This window comes from Phalacrocorax aristotelis, chromosome Z (assembly GCF_949628215.1).
Source record: "Phalacrocorax aristotelis chromosome Z, bGulAri2.1, whole genome shotgun sequence".
Taxonomy (NCBI): domain Eukaryota; kingdom Metazoa; phylum Chordata; class Aves; order Suliformes; family Phalacrocoracidae; genus Phalacrocorax; species Phalacrocorax aristotelis.
This window is the reverse complement of record NC_134311.1, coordinates 43,726,119-43,742,692: the sequence shown is the minus strand read 5'-3', so window position 1 is coordinate 43,742,692 and position 16,574 is coordinate 43,726,119. Positions and strand designations below refer to the sequence as shown.

Genomic DNA, 16,574 nt, shown 5'->3' with positions numbered 1-16,574 from the left:
GGGCTGTTGATCTCCAGTGATGGCCTTCACACCTGGAAAGATACCCAGGTAATTCTTGATTTCTAGAATATGTCTTGCTAGAGGTAAAGTAGCTCAAGGTAAGTTACCTGAGACTATGCAATGCCAACAGCCTCCTCAAAATTACTTTAAACTAATAGTACTGTTACTAAATTAAAGTGACAGCAGTTGGATGTTGTTCTTCTCTCACAAGGCTAAGCAATGCTGTAGGGCTTGTCAACCTATTGACCATTCTGTTATACCCTTTCCTGTTAATGAAAAGTTTAGTAAAGTTCATTCTTATCCAAGGCATCCCATAACTTAACGAGACTTTTTGTTCCCTAATTCTCATTGAAAACCATCTACCAGAAACTGTAATGGGAGTCCCAGGGTATTTCAGTGTTTACTTGGTATCTCAAACAACAAGAATAAAGTGGTTTAGGAAGTGTGAAACAAAACTGATTGCTAACAAGAATACTAACAAAAGGTTTTTGAGAGAAGTTCCTACCTGCCCTTGGGTAATGAAATTTGCTTCACTGTTTCCAAGGTTTTTCTCTGGATTTAATTTTTGCACCTTGTCTTCAATAGGTGTCTTTCTAAGATAATTAATTTTCTTGCCTGCCTGTGCCCTCTCCAGCCCTGAGGGTCTTCCACACTGTTACTCCTTCATTTGAAGCTCAACGAGACACAATTCAATTAGTTCATCCCAGAAGAATATTCGTGCACACCAATACCAGCAAACTGCTTTTTAATGATCTCTTTCATCTTTGTCAGTGGGGGCCTGTTTTAGAGTACTGTAAAACCAAAGGTAGGACTCCCAATGGGTGGAATCTGGGTCCCCACCTGCAGACAAGCTGATAGTTCACTCAGGTAGCTCATTGCCCTCCATAACTGTGTGACAGGCTGGGAGATTATGCAGTGGTATTTAGGGATGTGAAGCTGAAGTAAAAAACCTTAGACAGGCCTGCTTTATTAAGGATCATAATTCCATTCAGGAGATGAGAGCGGTATTCTCTTTCATAAGAATTATTGCTGAACTCCCATAAAATGCTCCCAGTAGCACTCCTAATAAGTTGAATTACTGGCATTCTCATTAATTTAATTCTTTTCTAAGTCATTGTACAAAGAAGTATGGAGACAAGTACTTACCATAAGTACTTTTACAGTGTTGATATTTTGCAGAGGAGCAATCATTTTTAAACATGAGGACTGAAAAAGGAGTCAGTGTTTATTATTTGATTACTGTTTGCCTTGTATGCCTAATCGTAAACTAGGGTCCTACTGTGCCGTGTCCTAGAGAGCTTTCTGTCTATGATAAGGTAGACAATAGGTAGACAGAGAGTGAGATGAACTTGAGAAACAATGGGACAATAATGGTCAGTATACTTGTTTTTATTCTTTATGATAAAATATGTCTATTGTGTGTTTCATTGGGGGGGTAGTTCTCTTTGATGACAGGAAAAAATCATTTGCTTCCAGTGTTGACTAAATTTAGTCCCAGATATCTAATGTGGAGCTATGTAAAACTTGGGGGTGAAGAGCTAGGACTGCTTGAAGCTCTAGCTTCAGCTTATAGTGTCTTGTTTTGTCTAACATAGTGATGGGAATTGTTCTGAGTTATGTGTTATGCATATACAGCCGTGTAGATGTTATAGAGCAATTTTTGGCATTATGTTCTTAAGTTCAGGAATGTAATTATGTTTGAAATGTCTTTTCAGTCCCCCAGATCTTGGATCGAAGAGGCCTTCAGTAAAAGAGAATGTGCACATATTATTTCCAGTTCAAAAGATCCTCACAGGTAAAACAATGAATTTCACTTTCTTTCTGTTACATTTAGAAATAATCAGAATAATTTTTTATGGGCATTGTGTGTAGCTTGGGTGAATTTCTTTGCAGTTTTACAATGCCCTGGTTGGTGATTGCTGGTATTTACTGGTTTTGATAGATACTGTCACCAGTACATTTTAAATGAGGCTGATCGTTTGAATTAGAAATTGGCAACAATTGACCTTCCTATGCTTCCTAGATGTGCTGCTTTTAGTCCAATAATCAAAACTGTGGTATGGCATCCATTTGAGAGACTGAGTTACCTGGAGTTACTGCTGCACAGGAATTCTTAATCCTGTACCACCATCTTCTCCCTTTCTCAGAATAACACTTGCTGCTGATCACAGCCTTCTGAGATAGAGGTTTCTGCTCAGCCTGGCCTAGAGTGTGAAAAGAGTAAGGAAAAGATCAAATCCTCAGCCCATGTTTTAGGACCCGAGAAAGCAAACATAATTTGACATTCCAGATTGTGTAATCTAGTGGATGGTGTTGCCTAAATAAACTTGTTGAGATCGCATTCCAATGATGTAAATTTGTAAGTTTGATCATATTGTTTTGAACACATGGATATGTAGAGTAGCTAAGACAGATAACTCATCTATGAAGTGCAGATTTGACATACAGTCTGAGATGTAAAACAAACCACTGAAGTTACCCAGTAAATCTTCTAGGTGTGAGTGCAGAAGAGCATAGCCTTTCATGCTGTGGGTGAGAGTTTTTTCACAGGTGAATTGATATTTTATGAATACCATTACAGATGTTTTCATTTATACAAGCATATATTAATTATCCATCTTTTGTCACAGATGTCCTGCAGGATGCCAGGTGTGCCAGAATTTAATCAGGTAGGTGTGCATAAGTATATATCTATGATTTTTATAATGACCTAAAGTTAGCAATGCGCATTCCTAGTCAAGGAAGTAATGACAACAAAAATAACCTTCCTCTTATATTGTCAGAGCAGCATTTCTGGGGGTGTGCTGGAGAATGTTTAGCATAAATCTGGGTAAAAATAAATTGTATGATAACCTTTAATTTATTTGCAATAGAAAATTGTATCCAAATATTTTGTGTGGATGAGTTTGTCTTAATCTTCTCCTGAGGAATGGAAGACAGAAATGTGCCTTTAAATGGGAGGCAGTTCCATCTATAACCCAGGTGATATGAAGGACAGTGAGATGAAAGCAATGGAGAACTATAAGAACTATGGAAAAAGGAAGAATAAAGTAGAGGGAGAAGACAAATCATAATAGAAACATTCCTGATGATAGGTTTTCTGAAGACTTTTTAATTTTCTTTGCAGTGGGTGTTCTGAGTCCCACTTTAGGGAAGATGAACAACAAAAGTTGCATCCCTTTGGTGCTTTTAACTTGTGTTTGTTTTTCAGACAGCTAGTATTTTATGGCTTGTATTAATTAGTTGTTTTCCATCCAACATTTTTTGTTCAGCTGGTGTTCCCAAACAGGTTTCAATACTGTATGGTTATGATAATAAATTATCAGGTGTCGGAACAGAAATTTTTAACTTTCCTTGACATTTTTTTTTGTGTTAAAGGCCTCTGAAGGCTGAAGCAACAGAAAACAATGAGTTTCCAATAACTAACAACTAGCAAGCTGGTACTAACTAGGACTGTCACCTGCACAAGCATGGTTATTTGCTTTTTCATTATGCTTCACATTTTATTTTGCGTGAAACAAGAGTTACATTTTCCAAACAACAAATGAGTTACCCCTTGAAATCACATCACTGCAAAAGGCCGATAAACAGAATGGTGTTGGCCTTGTAAGTAAGGAAAATTATCTGTGTGGCATTTGAGGGAATGGTCGCATGTTTATTTTGCTTTAGAGCAGAAGAGTAGAGATTCAAAGATTTTTGCAAGTGTTGTGGAAGTAGAAATGCAAGGACAATTTTAATGCGTCCTGCTAACCTGCAAATACCCACATGGGTATCTACGCTGGAGTAACTTGTCCTTCAAAATATGGTGGTTTAACCCCTCTAAATCGAGACTACAGCAGTTCTGCAGTCCTCCCACTTCTTTTTGGAGAGTGACCATGTTGTTACTTGGTCTGGGAAGCTCACGGGTATGAAGATTAACCTGGGGGTGTGGAAAACCAGACCAACATTAGGTTTCCACCAGATAAGCCTCCTAATCAAGCACGGTTTAGCTGCATGAATGTGAATACTTTAGTGTGAGAGGAAGGAAGAGAAACCGGAAATGTGCACCCCATAGGGTGGGTATGTTTTTTTCTTTCACCTTTCTCTGAAAGGCATTCTGTACCATTGTGGTTTTTTTTATCTTGTTGTTTCTTTCACTTTTCGTTGAGCATTTTCATGCTGTTTTAAATTCCTGTGAATCCTATTTGTCGGTCTGTCTATATATGCATAATGTGTGTGGGTGTCTGGTGTTCATTTCAGTAAGCCATTATTTTGCAAGTACATTTTCCCAAATGTTAACTGTTCTTGTCTTCTTGTATATCTGAAGGTGTACCCAGAGCTTTGTTCTAGAGAAAATTTCTGTTCCTAACAAGGGGAAATAATTTTCACGAGTGTTACAACTGGTTATATTGTGTTTATTAGATCAGCAATGAAACAGGTTTTGGTCCTCCTGAGATCTGTAATTTTCCACAACAGTCCAAAAGTGATGTGAAAGTACTTGATGGCTACTGTAATTTGAACTAATATTGTAGGCAAATGAAATCTGTTAATGATTTCTTACTTGCAGAGAACTTCCAAGGTTTGCAAACAGTTTATGAGTTGGTTATGCAACTATTTGCTGATACTAAGTAGAATAACTCCATTTAGTAGTTGCTAATCAAATTTGAGTAAATAACTGGCACCTTTGTCCATGCTTCCCTGGTGTGTTGAAATGGCCTCTATTTACCCTTCAGCGCAGTGCTCACAAACTCATCCTGGACAGCACCTAGACTGATCGCACTGCATGAATATTCAGGAATGCTGTGCCAGACTTCAGCATCCTTACACATCTGAGATGTTCTCACAAATTGTCTCTGTATCTGACCTTTTAGGCATATTATTTGGATGCAGTCTCTAAAAAGCTGCCTGCTAGGGCATCAGATTTTGTAATTTGGCTACTGCAGTTACTTTCATCTCAGTGTCAACCCTCCAGGATTCCCCTTGTTTCTCAAAGTGTGACTCTTCCAGGAGTCTGCTTTTGTGTTGCTGACATTGCTCCCTCCTTCACTAGTAGCTTTGTGAGCCTCTGAGGCAAAAAAAGTAAAGTCATTGCAGAGACACTTTGAATCAATGCCTATGATGTATTCATATGATCACAGGATAACGCAGGCTGGCAGGGACCTGGGGAGGTGTCCAGTCCCAGGCGCTGCCCAGAGCAGGCTCAGCTGGGGGAGTTCAGACAGGGCTGCTCAGGTCTCCATCCAGTCAGGGTGTGAAACTCACAAGGCCAGAGAGAGACCACCTTCCTCAGGGCCCAGCTCCACTGCTGTGCTGTCCTCCTAGGGAAAAAGTCTTCCCCTTATCTCCAGCCTGAGCCTCTTGCATTTCAGCTTGTGTTGCTGCCTTTTGCCTTTCTGCCATGCACCACTGTGAAGAGCCTGTCTGTGTCTCCTCCATCCCTTCCAGTCACTGCTGAGGATGCTGTTGGATGCCCCCAAAATGACCACTCTTCTCAGAAGGCAAGGGCTCCAGGTGCACCATCCATCATCAGGATGGTCACTCTCCCCTGAAGTCCCTCCAGTTTGCTGGTATCTATTCTGTGTTGGGGACCCAAACTGAAGTCAGTACCCAGACAGGGTCTGACAAGGACCAAGCAGAGGGGACAGTCCCTGCCCTCCCCTGGCCCTCGGGCCATGTCCTGCTCACACCACCCCAGGCACCGCTGTCACTTGCTGCTGCCCAGGCACACAGGTGGCCCTGGCTCAGCTTGCTGCCCACCAGCACCCAGGGTTATGCCCCAGAGCTGCCCGCTCCCCAGGGCTGCACGCACCCTCCAACCCCTCCTCTGGGATACTCATGGAGATGCTGAACAGGACAGGTCCCACACAGACCCTGCAGGACTCCACTTGATACAGGCATCCAGGCAGCATCTGATGCATAACCACCACCCTGTGAGCCCACCACCTAGCCAGGTCCTCACCCGCCAACACGTCCAAAATGTCACAGCTCAGGTACAAGAATATTGGGGCAGACAGTGCCAAAAGCCTGGCTAGAGTGGAGGTAGATGGCATCTGCTGTTCTCTTCTCATCCCCACGATTTTGTTGCAGGAAGGCAATCAGGTGGGTCAGATGTGATTTACCTTTGGTAAATCCTTGCTGACCGCTCCCTGTCACTGTCTTCTCCCTGCTGTGCACAGACGTGGGCTCCTGGAGTCTCACTCCTTGATTTTATCTGGGGCCTGTGGTTCCTCAGGGTAGCTTTTGCCCTTTCTTGAAGGCAGGTGTGACATTTGCCTTTCTCCATCTTGTTGGGGATCTCCCTGATCTCCATGACCTTTGAGAGCTGATGGAGAAGAGCTGCACAAGGACATCAGCCACCTCCCTCAGCACCCTGGGGTGCAGCCTGATGACAGCTCCCAGGGACGAGTGCTCCTGCGTGATCCCTGACTAGACCATCATCTCTGCCTGGTAGCTCTTCTCCTTGAGCCCTGTCACTGTGCACACAGCACAAAACTTCACAGAAAAAATACCAAGCAGCTCTTTGTAATGTACTGCTTCAGTTTTGTCAACCTTTCTGAAATCCTCTTAGTCTTGGCTTTTGACCTCCCAGGTAGCTCAGGAGTCCTTAGTACTTTGTCCCTTCCTGCTAGAAGTCTAGAGTGAGTGAGCATGCCAGCTTGGAGCAGAGCATGAGCCATTTGGGAAATATCAGAACTTTGGAGTTTGTACCTCTTGCTGTGGTAATCTCTGAGGTAAAAGCAGCTGCATGTACCCTGCACACTTGTGTTTTAGATCTATGTGCAGTTCTGCTGCTGCCTACTCAGCGTAACTGAGCTGGTTTGAGTGTAGTTTACCTCTGGGTGCATTTACATGTAAACATTAAGTATGTAGTGCAAATTATGTTAATTACTAAAATAGTTCAGTGTTCATTGGGCCTCTCAGTTTCAAAGTTACCCTACTGATTCGTCTGGTTGGATGGTTAGTTCCTTTCTATAGGATCTCAGCTTTGAAAAGGCAGGTAGCTCTGGCTCTTGCTGCTCTAGGGGGAGCTGCTGATGTGACCCTGTATGGAACAGTAATGTATGAGATAGATAGTCATTCTATACTCAAATTTTGATGATGGGCTGAAATTAATTCAGATTTTAGAATATGTAATCCATTGATGATGAGCCTGATTGCTTTTCAGTGCTGTCCTTCCAAGCACTGGTATTTGCTGAGTCAGAAGGTGTAATGTGGTATCTAAGTGAGTAATGTAAGGTATTGTAGTATTTAGTTGGGTCTACTCTTGGTTCTGTGTCTTTCAGAATGACTCCTGGATGAAAGGTCTTATTATTGTGAGACCACTCAAGGAGTACGGTGACCAAAAGATACTTTCAGGATCAAGGAATAATAGGGATCTATGTTTTTTCTCATCTTTCATCTAAAGATCAATTCTTTTCCTGACATTTGCTGTCTCTTGCCCTGGGGAGTCTCCAAAAAGCAAGCAGAAAAAACTGGAGTAAAGAGGCTGATAGCTCAGCTGCAGAGAAATTTGTCCTCTGAAGACCAATAATAAAATCAAAGTGGTCTCTTCCTTCTGGTCCTTCCTTTGAGGTATGCAGGGGGAGTCTTAATCAAGTATAGTTATTGGCCTTGTACTCTTTGTGGACAGATCTTACCCAAATCTGCTTCCCTTGTGCTATCAGCTTTGCAGCTACATTGCTCTGAAACACTTTTAGTTTAGATATGTCTCTACAGCAACTCTGAGTGTGAATTCTGAGTCCATATGTTATTTGACAACGTGATGTCAGCAACGATCTTCCATGTGTGCTGATCCCTCCCAGTCTTCTGAAATAGTCTTTTAATTTTATATTTGTAAGGGACTTAGTGTGCCTAGCTTATTCTCCAAGTTTTAGCTTGGATACTTTTTGTGTAGTTCATGAGCCTTGACCTGCATGTCTTTGTTTGCCTATGAGGAGTCAAAATTAAAATGGGTTTTGCTTTTGAGGTCATCAGAATGAGGTCCCTAGATCAATAGTTAGTTTCCACAACTCCTGTGCCCTCTCTTGTAATCCCTGTGGTTTTTTCTGCCACCACCACAGTGCAAATGGTTGTAGAGTCATGCAGTGAGCCAGACGAGGCAATACTTCTAGTTAGAGTAACTTGGCAATAAAAACCCCATTGTAAAGCTTTTTTGCTCCTCAGCTAGATAATTTCTTCATTTTTCCAGGATTCAGTTGTGAGCGCATGCCCGACTTCTTTCTGGCAAGTCCCTGGATTTTTGTGATACCTTCCTATTTGTCTCAGCTGGGGAAAAGGTGTAGGTGGTTGTGGTTTAACCTGGCAAGCAGCTAAACACCACAAAGGCATTCTCTCACTCTCCCCGCCCCTGGCAGTGGGATGAGGAAGAGGATCAGGGTAAAAAAAAGCAAAATTTATGGGTTGAGATAAAGACAGTTTAATAGGACAGAAAAGGAAGGGAAAATAATAATAATAATTAATAATAATAATAATGGTAAAATAATATACAAAGTAAGTGATGCATAATGCAATTGCTCACCACCTGCCAACTGACACCCAATCAGTCTCCAAACCATGGTGGCTGTCCCCTTGACCAACTCCCCCAGTTTATATACTGAGCATGAGGTCATATGATATGGACTACCCCTTTGGCCAGTTTGGGTCAGCTGTCCTGGCTGTGCCCTGTCCACTCCCAGCTTCTCGCTGGCAGGGCACGAGAAGCTGAAAAATCCTTGACTAATGTAAGCACTACTTAGCAACAACTAAAACCATGAATGTGTTATCAACATTATTCCAATCCTAAACCCAAAACACAGCGCTGTACCAGCTACTAGGAAGAAAATTAACTCCATCCCAGCCAAAACCAGGACAGTGTTGAAGTAGCTTGAAAAAAATTTGGACTACTGAATATCAGGAGTCCCTGTTGCCTTCTGACTTCTAGCTGACCATCATCATACGTGTGACAATAGAGCTTGTTTTTTCTGCAGTGCTAGGCTTCTACAGCTGTTTAATTCTCCACTGAATAAGATTGTTTAATTGAGTTATTAATTCCCCAAGAGCATGGAAGGCTTCCTTCTCTGGTCTGCTTTTGCAGAGCATTGAATCAATCAGATGTAATTTGCCTGTGTTGAAAAACTGGAGTGCAAACAAAATTTCATGGTTTCTGGGTACTAAAAAGTGCCTTTCTAAAGCAGTTCACTTCCTTAATTTGCTTAGGGTTGTTTTGGGGTTGGTTTGTTTGTTATTTTTAATCTATTTCTGTTTCACCAGTTAGCTCTCTCTCATGTCCACAGAAAACTCTCTTTCTGAATGTACCTTTTCAGGGTTTTGCAGATGTTTACATCTAACCTGCCCCTAGATCCACAGGTAATACATCTGAGTCCCAAGGCAGTCATTGAGTTTGGGTTGCTGGAGGCTGTTTGGTATCTTAAGTGAAGAATTTATCTCCATTTGCCAGGATTTATTAGCTTCTGAAATGTCTAAAGGAAAACTGGACTGTCAGATGTCAGTATAAATTACATTGAAGTTAATCCTGTAGAAGAGTCTGGAGCCTGTCGAAGTCTATATAACAGTAATAGTGATTGAATTTGGAGTCTGGATTATTCATCCAGTTGCAAACCTTTAATGCTGACTGAGCTTCTGCTAAATTTCACTTAACAGTCCACTTCAATCCATTTATTTTTTATATTCATTTTCCTGGCGTCCAAGGATTAGTATAAAGGTCACCCTGAAGTTTTCTCTAGACCGAGGATTGCTCCTCTCCTTCTGATTAATGATGGTAACTCCTAAATCTAGAATAACGTGTGATAATAACTGTAGCAAACCTTGGTGTCCTAAGATCATCCTCTGAAATCTCACGTACAAGACCCGGAAATCTGAGCTGCATTGTTTGAGTCAGAATTGCTATATGGGACTTCTGAACTGTTACAGAGTCACACAGAATCACAGCATGGTTTGTGTTGGAAGGGACCTTTGAAGATCAACTAGTCCAATCCCCCAACTGTTTTTAGTGTTCCTTAGGTAAAGAACAAATTCTGTATTCAACAAAACATACTTATGATTTAATTCAATGTCATTTTGCTATTGTTGAGATTTTTTCAGCTGACTGAATTTTTATTATATTCCATGTCAGCAAGCTACAATATCCTTCTGTGTAGAAAAACTATTTGGACTATTCTGATGAAGATCCTAGAGTTGCATGCAAATGTGTTTGATATAAAATAATGTCTTTATTTTTAATGTGAGATGTTGCTGTGGACGGCTGATTGGAGATCACCCAGGAGTAGACTATAGCTGGCCTGTTTGTCAGGCTGCCCCACAGAGAGATGATGGAGAATGGTCTGTGCAAAGACACACAAAGACAAGTCCAACAGATGCATTTGGTACAATCAATTTTCAAGATGGAGATCACACTTACCATGCCAAGGTAATAGTTGATATGTCCACCTTCTTTTTATGATTTCAGCATAAGAAAGACAAAAAGTGGTTCTGGGTGAATATCAGATTTTGCCTTAAGAGAGCAGGGGAATCTAAAAGTAAGTCAGGTTAGAGTGTGTGTATGGTATTTTTACATTGACCTTCACTGCAACTAAGCATAGTCTGTCTTGCTATCTGTATTGCTCATTGATGTATTTTTGTGCTATCACATTAGTGGTATTGTGAAAATTCGAATCCTGCGCAAAATCTGTAAGACATTAATGCTCAGAATTTTGTAAGATGTTGCAGTTCCTTCTCCTGGAGTATGGTTTATTTTACCAATTATTATTTCTTCCAGTATATTAGACTCTCTTATGATAGCAGCTTGGATCAGCTGTTGTACCTCATGGTTAAAGAATGGCAGATGGAGTTGCCAAAGCTAGTGATCTCTGTTCATGGAGGCATTCAGAATTTCAGGCTTCCCTCGAAGGTCAAGCAGGTGTTCAGCAAAGGATTGGTGAAGGCTGCTGAGACTACAGGAGCATGGATAATTACAGAAGGCATCAACAGCGGTAGTGTAGTTACCTTTCTTTATTTCAGTCTTCCTCTGGTGTTCTTACTCTGCATACAACCATATACATTCTGAGCAAATATAATGAAATTGTCTGATAATTTGTGATATATTAGCTCAAAATAAAGCTTCCCTCCAAGGAACAATGCATAATTCAAAGGGTGACATCACATTCCTCTGCTGTTGTCAGACATTCTGACTGTTTTTTAATTTATTTTTTTTTTTAATTAAAGAGCAGGGTATTCTGCGTGTAATAAGAAACACTGATAGTAGATAACCAGAACTTACCTGCACTCAATTTTATCTGTTTCGTTAACATGTTTAGGTTCTGAGGACTCTGATTGGTGTTTCTGGACAGTTTTCAAATCTAAATTTAACTTGTGTTTTATAATTAAGAAAGTTTTGAATTACGATAATCCATTAATTAGCCTATTGGTATCTGAAACTCCCTGTAGACTATTCTCAAAAACTGAGGGGGTCAGTGAGCCACAGCACTGAAACTTGTTTAGCTTTTATTCAATGTGGTGACCTTACACGAGAACTGTTCTGTGCATTTAAGTAAAAAACCAAAAGATTTGCTAGAGGTAGAAAGCACCACTAGCAGCATATATGAGTATTATAAATTACAAATATGTGTTGAGTTTGAATCATTGATGCATTATGTATAAGCCTTATAGTTCCTGCAGTGTACATCAAATATACAAGAGGGGTAGGATGGTTTGTTTCAGGTTAAACACAACCATAGAATAAATTAAATGATGGGAAGCCCTTTCACTTATGTCCTGTAGCAGGTCTTGGAATGTAGGAGAAAAATGATGATTTAATTATCTGTTAGGAGTGTCCAGGCATGTGGGGGATGCGCTGAAAGGCCGTGCTTCACCACACCTGAGAAAGATCTGTGCTGTTGGGATTCCTCCATGGGGTATCATTGAGAACCAGAGGGATCTCATTGGAAAAGATGTGAGTTGGACATGTTTTAGTAATAAAAGCTTTCATGTTCAGGGGATGTTGTAGCTTTCTTGCATACTTTATTTTCTGCTTGCTTCATTTCACTGTTTCATATTTTAGCTCAGTAATAGAGACTTAGGGTTTGCTCAGCAGTAGAATTCTGTGGCATGTTGAGGCACTGTGTTTTGCTTTTTGTATGTAAATGGTTTTAAAATATTTATTTTCTTACAGGAAATTGCCATTCCTTTTTGAAATTTCGTAGTTAATGAGGCAACTTTCTTGTGGTTGCAAGTGATGTGTTTCTATGATCATGTGATTCAGAATGAGCAATTAGTTTAATGGTATACACAAACAGGCTAATAATATGCATGATTTTTATTCATAAACTAGAACTATATGTGTGTTCCAATGTGAGGGCACAATCTACATAATTGTCTAAAAATACTCGACAAGTAAGGTGAAATGATTCCTGATAAATGGTACCTCACATACATGTTTTTGATGGGAATACGCGCAGGAAAAATATGCCATGGTGTTTCACCTGTGGCAAAGAAAAGCAGGCAGTAACTTTGCCTAAGGACTGCAAGCCTAATCAGAAATGCTTTTGGTGGTATTAATTGTCGCTTTGTTGCTGTTAAGAATCAAATGAAAACCCATGTTTGAGCAAAGCAGCTAAAAGCGTGATGGAGACTTTTAGGAGCTCACAATATAATGAAGAAATACATACAAGTGAGGCAACATAAATGGTGATACTTTGTTGGTTTCTTTGAAGATCTTTTTATTTTGGTTTTCTTAGGTAGTTTGCCTGTACCAGACTCTTGGTAATCCACTCAGCAAGTTAAGTACCCTCAACAGCATGCATTCTCATTTTCTAATGGCAGATGATGGGACTGTAGGCAAGTATGGGAATGAAATGATGCTCAGGAGGAATTTGGAGAAGTACATATCACTTCAGAAAATACACACAAGTGAGTACTGCTGTGGTCATCTTTACGACAGAAAACCTGTCCTAAAGGTTGTAGAGGTACTTCACATTTCCTGTTACATCTTGTACATCTTCATTTGCCACAGATTTCACTGGGGTTGAAAGTCTTTAATTGTATGTCATGAACTCTGATATATCAAGAAAGTGAAAGGACAGGATTTTTAAGAAGTATTATGCATTTGGGCTAACTTGCATTTTGGTTTCTCAGTTGTAGAGACATCTAAATGATTCAGATTATTTAGTAAGTATTAAGCATTTGCTCACTTTGCAGTTTTGCATCATCTCTATATCAGCACTAGATAGTTCCCCAGCATTTTGCTACGTGGAAAAATTGTTACATTCAGTGGAGTATGAATCTTTCTCCCCTGTTCGTTACTGTTACCCTCATCACTCTTCTGTGTTGCAAGCCAGTGACCTCCTCAGGTACAGAAACAAAGACTGGTTGTGAAAGGAATACCTTCAGCCAATGTTTGTTAGTCAGATTGCGTAACTTCCATTGTTTGCCTATATAGTAACTGAGTTATGGTATAGAAATCACGAATGAAATATGTATTACATAGATAAGTGTCGTGGTTTAACACCAGCCGGCAACTAAGCACATCCCAGCTGCTCGCTCACTCCCTGCTTGTAGGATGGGGGAGAGAATCAGAAGGGTAGAAGTGAGAAAACTCATGGCATCAGGTAAAGACGGTTTAATAGGTAAAGCAAAAGCCATGCATACAAGCAAAGCAAAACAAGGAGTTTATTCTCTCCTTCCATGGGCAGGCAGGTGTTCAGCCATCTCCAGGAAAGCAGGGCTCCACCATGCATAATGGTCACTTGGGACACAAACACCATCACTATGAAAGCTCCCCCACTTCCTTCTTCCCCCAGCTTTATATACTGAGCATGACATCATATGGTATGTAATATCCCTTTGGCCAGTTTGGGTCAGCTGTCCTGGCTGTGCCCCCTTCCCTCCTGGCTGCTTGTCCACCTGGCAGAGCATGGGAAGCTGGAAAAGTCCTTGATTAGTGTAAGCACTACTTAACGACAAATAATGAGCTCTATCTCAACGGAAACCAGGACAAGTATTTCTTTTTATGCATTAGATTGTATAAATTATTTGTGGAAGTTCACTCTTACCCAGTGATTTAATATTAAGGTATGTTAAGAAATAAGCAGAGTTATGATATTGAATCGTTGTTTCCGTTACCTGCTCACATTATAGTATTTACAAAATTAGAAACTTACCCAATATTTAATGTGTTCATATTTAGAGCTTCTTACTCAGCCTTTTATAACTTTTCTTGCTATGAGTTTTTGCAAGTCAGGCTTTCTGTTGGTTTTCCATTTCTATTGGATGTTATTCAAAATTTATTTTGGATTGTTAAAAAACCCACCCTGCTGCTTTAAAACTTGAGAAAGTCCATAAAGAAGTGCCTGATTGCTTTTCTGTGTGTGTAGGTAAACAAATGGATATTAATGACGTTTCAAACGCCATCAACATCCTTGTGTGTGAAAGCTATCATAAAGGGCAGAGGGATATTCTGAAGGATGTTTCTTCCTTCCAGTGCTAGGGTCACTTAGAATTTTATCAGAAGGTTTTCATGGTTTTTATGATCTGGTTGCAGTAGTTCTGTGAAAGTCTTAAAAAGTGTAAGTCAAATTAGGGGTGGTGAAAGCATGATTTCCTCTCCATTGAACAATCTAGGAGACTCCTTCATGAGTATTTACCAAATGTTCTGATTTTTTTGTGTGACTGAGACCTGTTTGTAACTGATTAGTTGTGTTTTGAAACAGGAATGGGCCAAGGTGTACCTGTAGTTTGTTTGGTGGTGGAAGGAGGTCCCAGTGTGATCCTAATGGTGTGGGAGTACGTGAGGGCCAGCCCAGCTGTCCCCGTGGTGGTCTATGAGGGCACTGGCAGAGCTGCAGATATCCTGGCTTTTACCCACAAACACACGGGTGATAGAGGGTGAGTAGTGACATAATGCTCTTCCTGCTTTGTCTGTCATACTGGGAGGGACCTGAAAATGCCTGTCTCAAAACCACTGAGATAATTTCTAATACTTCTAATAATGACCCTGCCATGGTCTTTTGCTGGCTTTTACTTCTGTGAAGTGAGAGCAGAATTTCTTCCTTCCCTGCCTCAAACTAGTGCTGAAACACTTACTCTGCCAAATTTACTAAGGCTTTTTTGAAGAGGAAAAAGAAACTGCATCTAGCTATTTTGAGTTATTGTAATGTTTCTCACCTTTGGCGAGGGACACTGCTGTGTAACCCCAGAGTGCCTGCTTGGGTTTCTACTCAATCCTTTTCCTGCCATCAGTATTCTGTAAGTGGGCTTGGATTTGGGTTGCACAAAGCTTTTGAAACTAGGGCTGGGGTTGGTTGCTATAGGAGCCTCAGGCTGGGGTAGGAGGAGGACTAAGGTTCCTTGACTTTGGCTTTGGTTTACCCAATGGTAACCCAGATTTGTCATCCTCATCTAGCTGTAACTCTTTATGTCACCTATCCAATGCAGTCTCAGCTGCAGAATCTATTAAACCTACCTGGATGAAAATTTTATGTCCAAAATGGAAATATTTTTTTTTCCTGTATAACCAATTAATGTTTTTGTGAATTTTTTCAAAGTCAAAACAGCTTTTTAAATAAAAAATAAAATTTTAGAAAGGTGGCTTGGGTTCTTTCCAATTAAAAAAATTAACAATTTAATAAACTTTATATTCTAAGTGGTTTATTTATTATCTTTTCTAATTATTTTTGGGAGGGAGTGGTATGTTTCCCTAGTGTATTAAGAACTTTTTCTTTCACTTGCTTTTCTTCCTCATTTTTGATCTTTAAAAAAATCCTGCCATTTCAAAAGAAAAGGAAAATAAGATAAAAAGGTTAACAGAAAGATAACTGATGGGAAAAAAGATGGGAGAGGTATGAAGCCTAATGAACAAATAATGAGGAATTTAATTTTAACCCTATATGATTATTGAAATAGAGAAAAAGTTTTCTAAACTTTTGGTGATTTTTAGCTCTATATTCACGGATAATCTTTTGAAAATTGTTAACTTTTTCATTTGTCCTATTTCCAGTGGTATACATGTATGGTCAGAAATAATGCCTGTGTAAATAATAATTTATGTTATGGGATACCTTTGGTTTGTTTTGTTGAAAGAAGGCAGGAATAAGTCAATAGAGAGGTAGAAATAATAGCATATGTCTCTGCTTAGCACAAGTTTCCTCTTATGCTGAGGTGTCGTTTGGGCTGGTAAGAAATAGCTAAAAATATTTTTGCTTGTATATCTGTTTTCCAGGGAGCTGCACCCTCAAGTGAAGGAGGAGGTCTTAGTGATGATTCAAAACACATTTAGCTTGGGACAGAAACAGTCCAGTCACCTGTTTCACATTCTGATGGAATGCATGGAGCACAGAGAGTCTGTGAGTGGGCTTCACGCTCAGAGTTTAGGATGTCTTCATTTGCTGTTATCTTTTTTGCTGTTTCTGTGGTGGGTTGGCATGGGCACAGAAGTTGCGGAAGTAATGGTGATATCTCTAATATAAGGATAACACAAAGGTGTCTGTGCTAGTTTATATATTTGGTTCTGACTGAACAGAACCTGTTCAGTCAAAATCTCCAGTCCCAGTGGTTGCTTATGAAATGACAGCCTTTCTGATTTTAGTAAAAGGCCAGACATCTTCGTTTTCACAGGAAAGATCAAG

The 16,574-nt window shown here is 40.2% G+C and overlaps 1 protein-coding gene across 7 annotated transcripts in view; it reads left to right on the top strand.

Moving 5' to 3' along the window:
* Positions 1 to 16,574, top strand: part of TRPM6 (transient receptor potential cation channel subfamily M member 6) — a 96,514-nt gene that overhangs the window by 11,259 nt on the left and 68,681 nt on the right. For 2 of the 7 annotated variants that reach the window (XM_075078126.1, XM_075078127.1), the window contains exons 2-9: positions 1,716 to 1,795; positions 2,631 to 2,669; positions 10,204 to 10,384; positions 10,733 to 10,946; positions 11,781 to 11,905; positions 12,690 to 12,861; positions 14,661 to 14,835; positions 16,169 to 16,292. In XM_075078126.1, the coding sequence (XP_074934227.1) occupies positions 1,716 to 1,795; positions 2,631 to 2,669; positions 10,204 to 10,384; positions 10,733 to 10,946; positions 11,781 to 11,905; positions 12,690 to 12,861; positions 14,661 to 14,835; positions 16,169 to 16,292 (1,110 nt within the window). Of the gene's footprint in view, positions 1 to 1,715; positions 1,796 to 2,630; positions 2,670 to 3,927; positions 4,056 to 10,203; positions 10,385 to 10,732; positions 10,947 to 11,780; positions 11,906 to 12,689; positions 12,862 to 14,660; positions 14,836 to 16,168; positions 16,293 to 16,574 lie in introns of those variants that run through there. The other 5 variants (XM_075078129.1, XM_075078133.1, XM_075078130.1 and 2 more) reach the window with 5 other exon arrangements.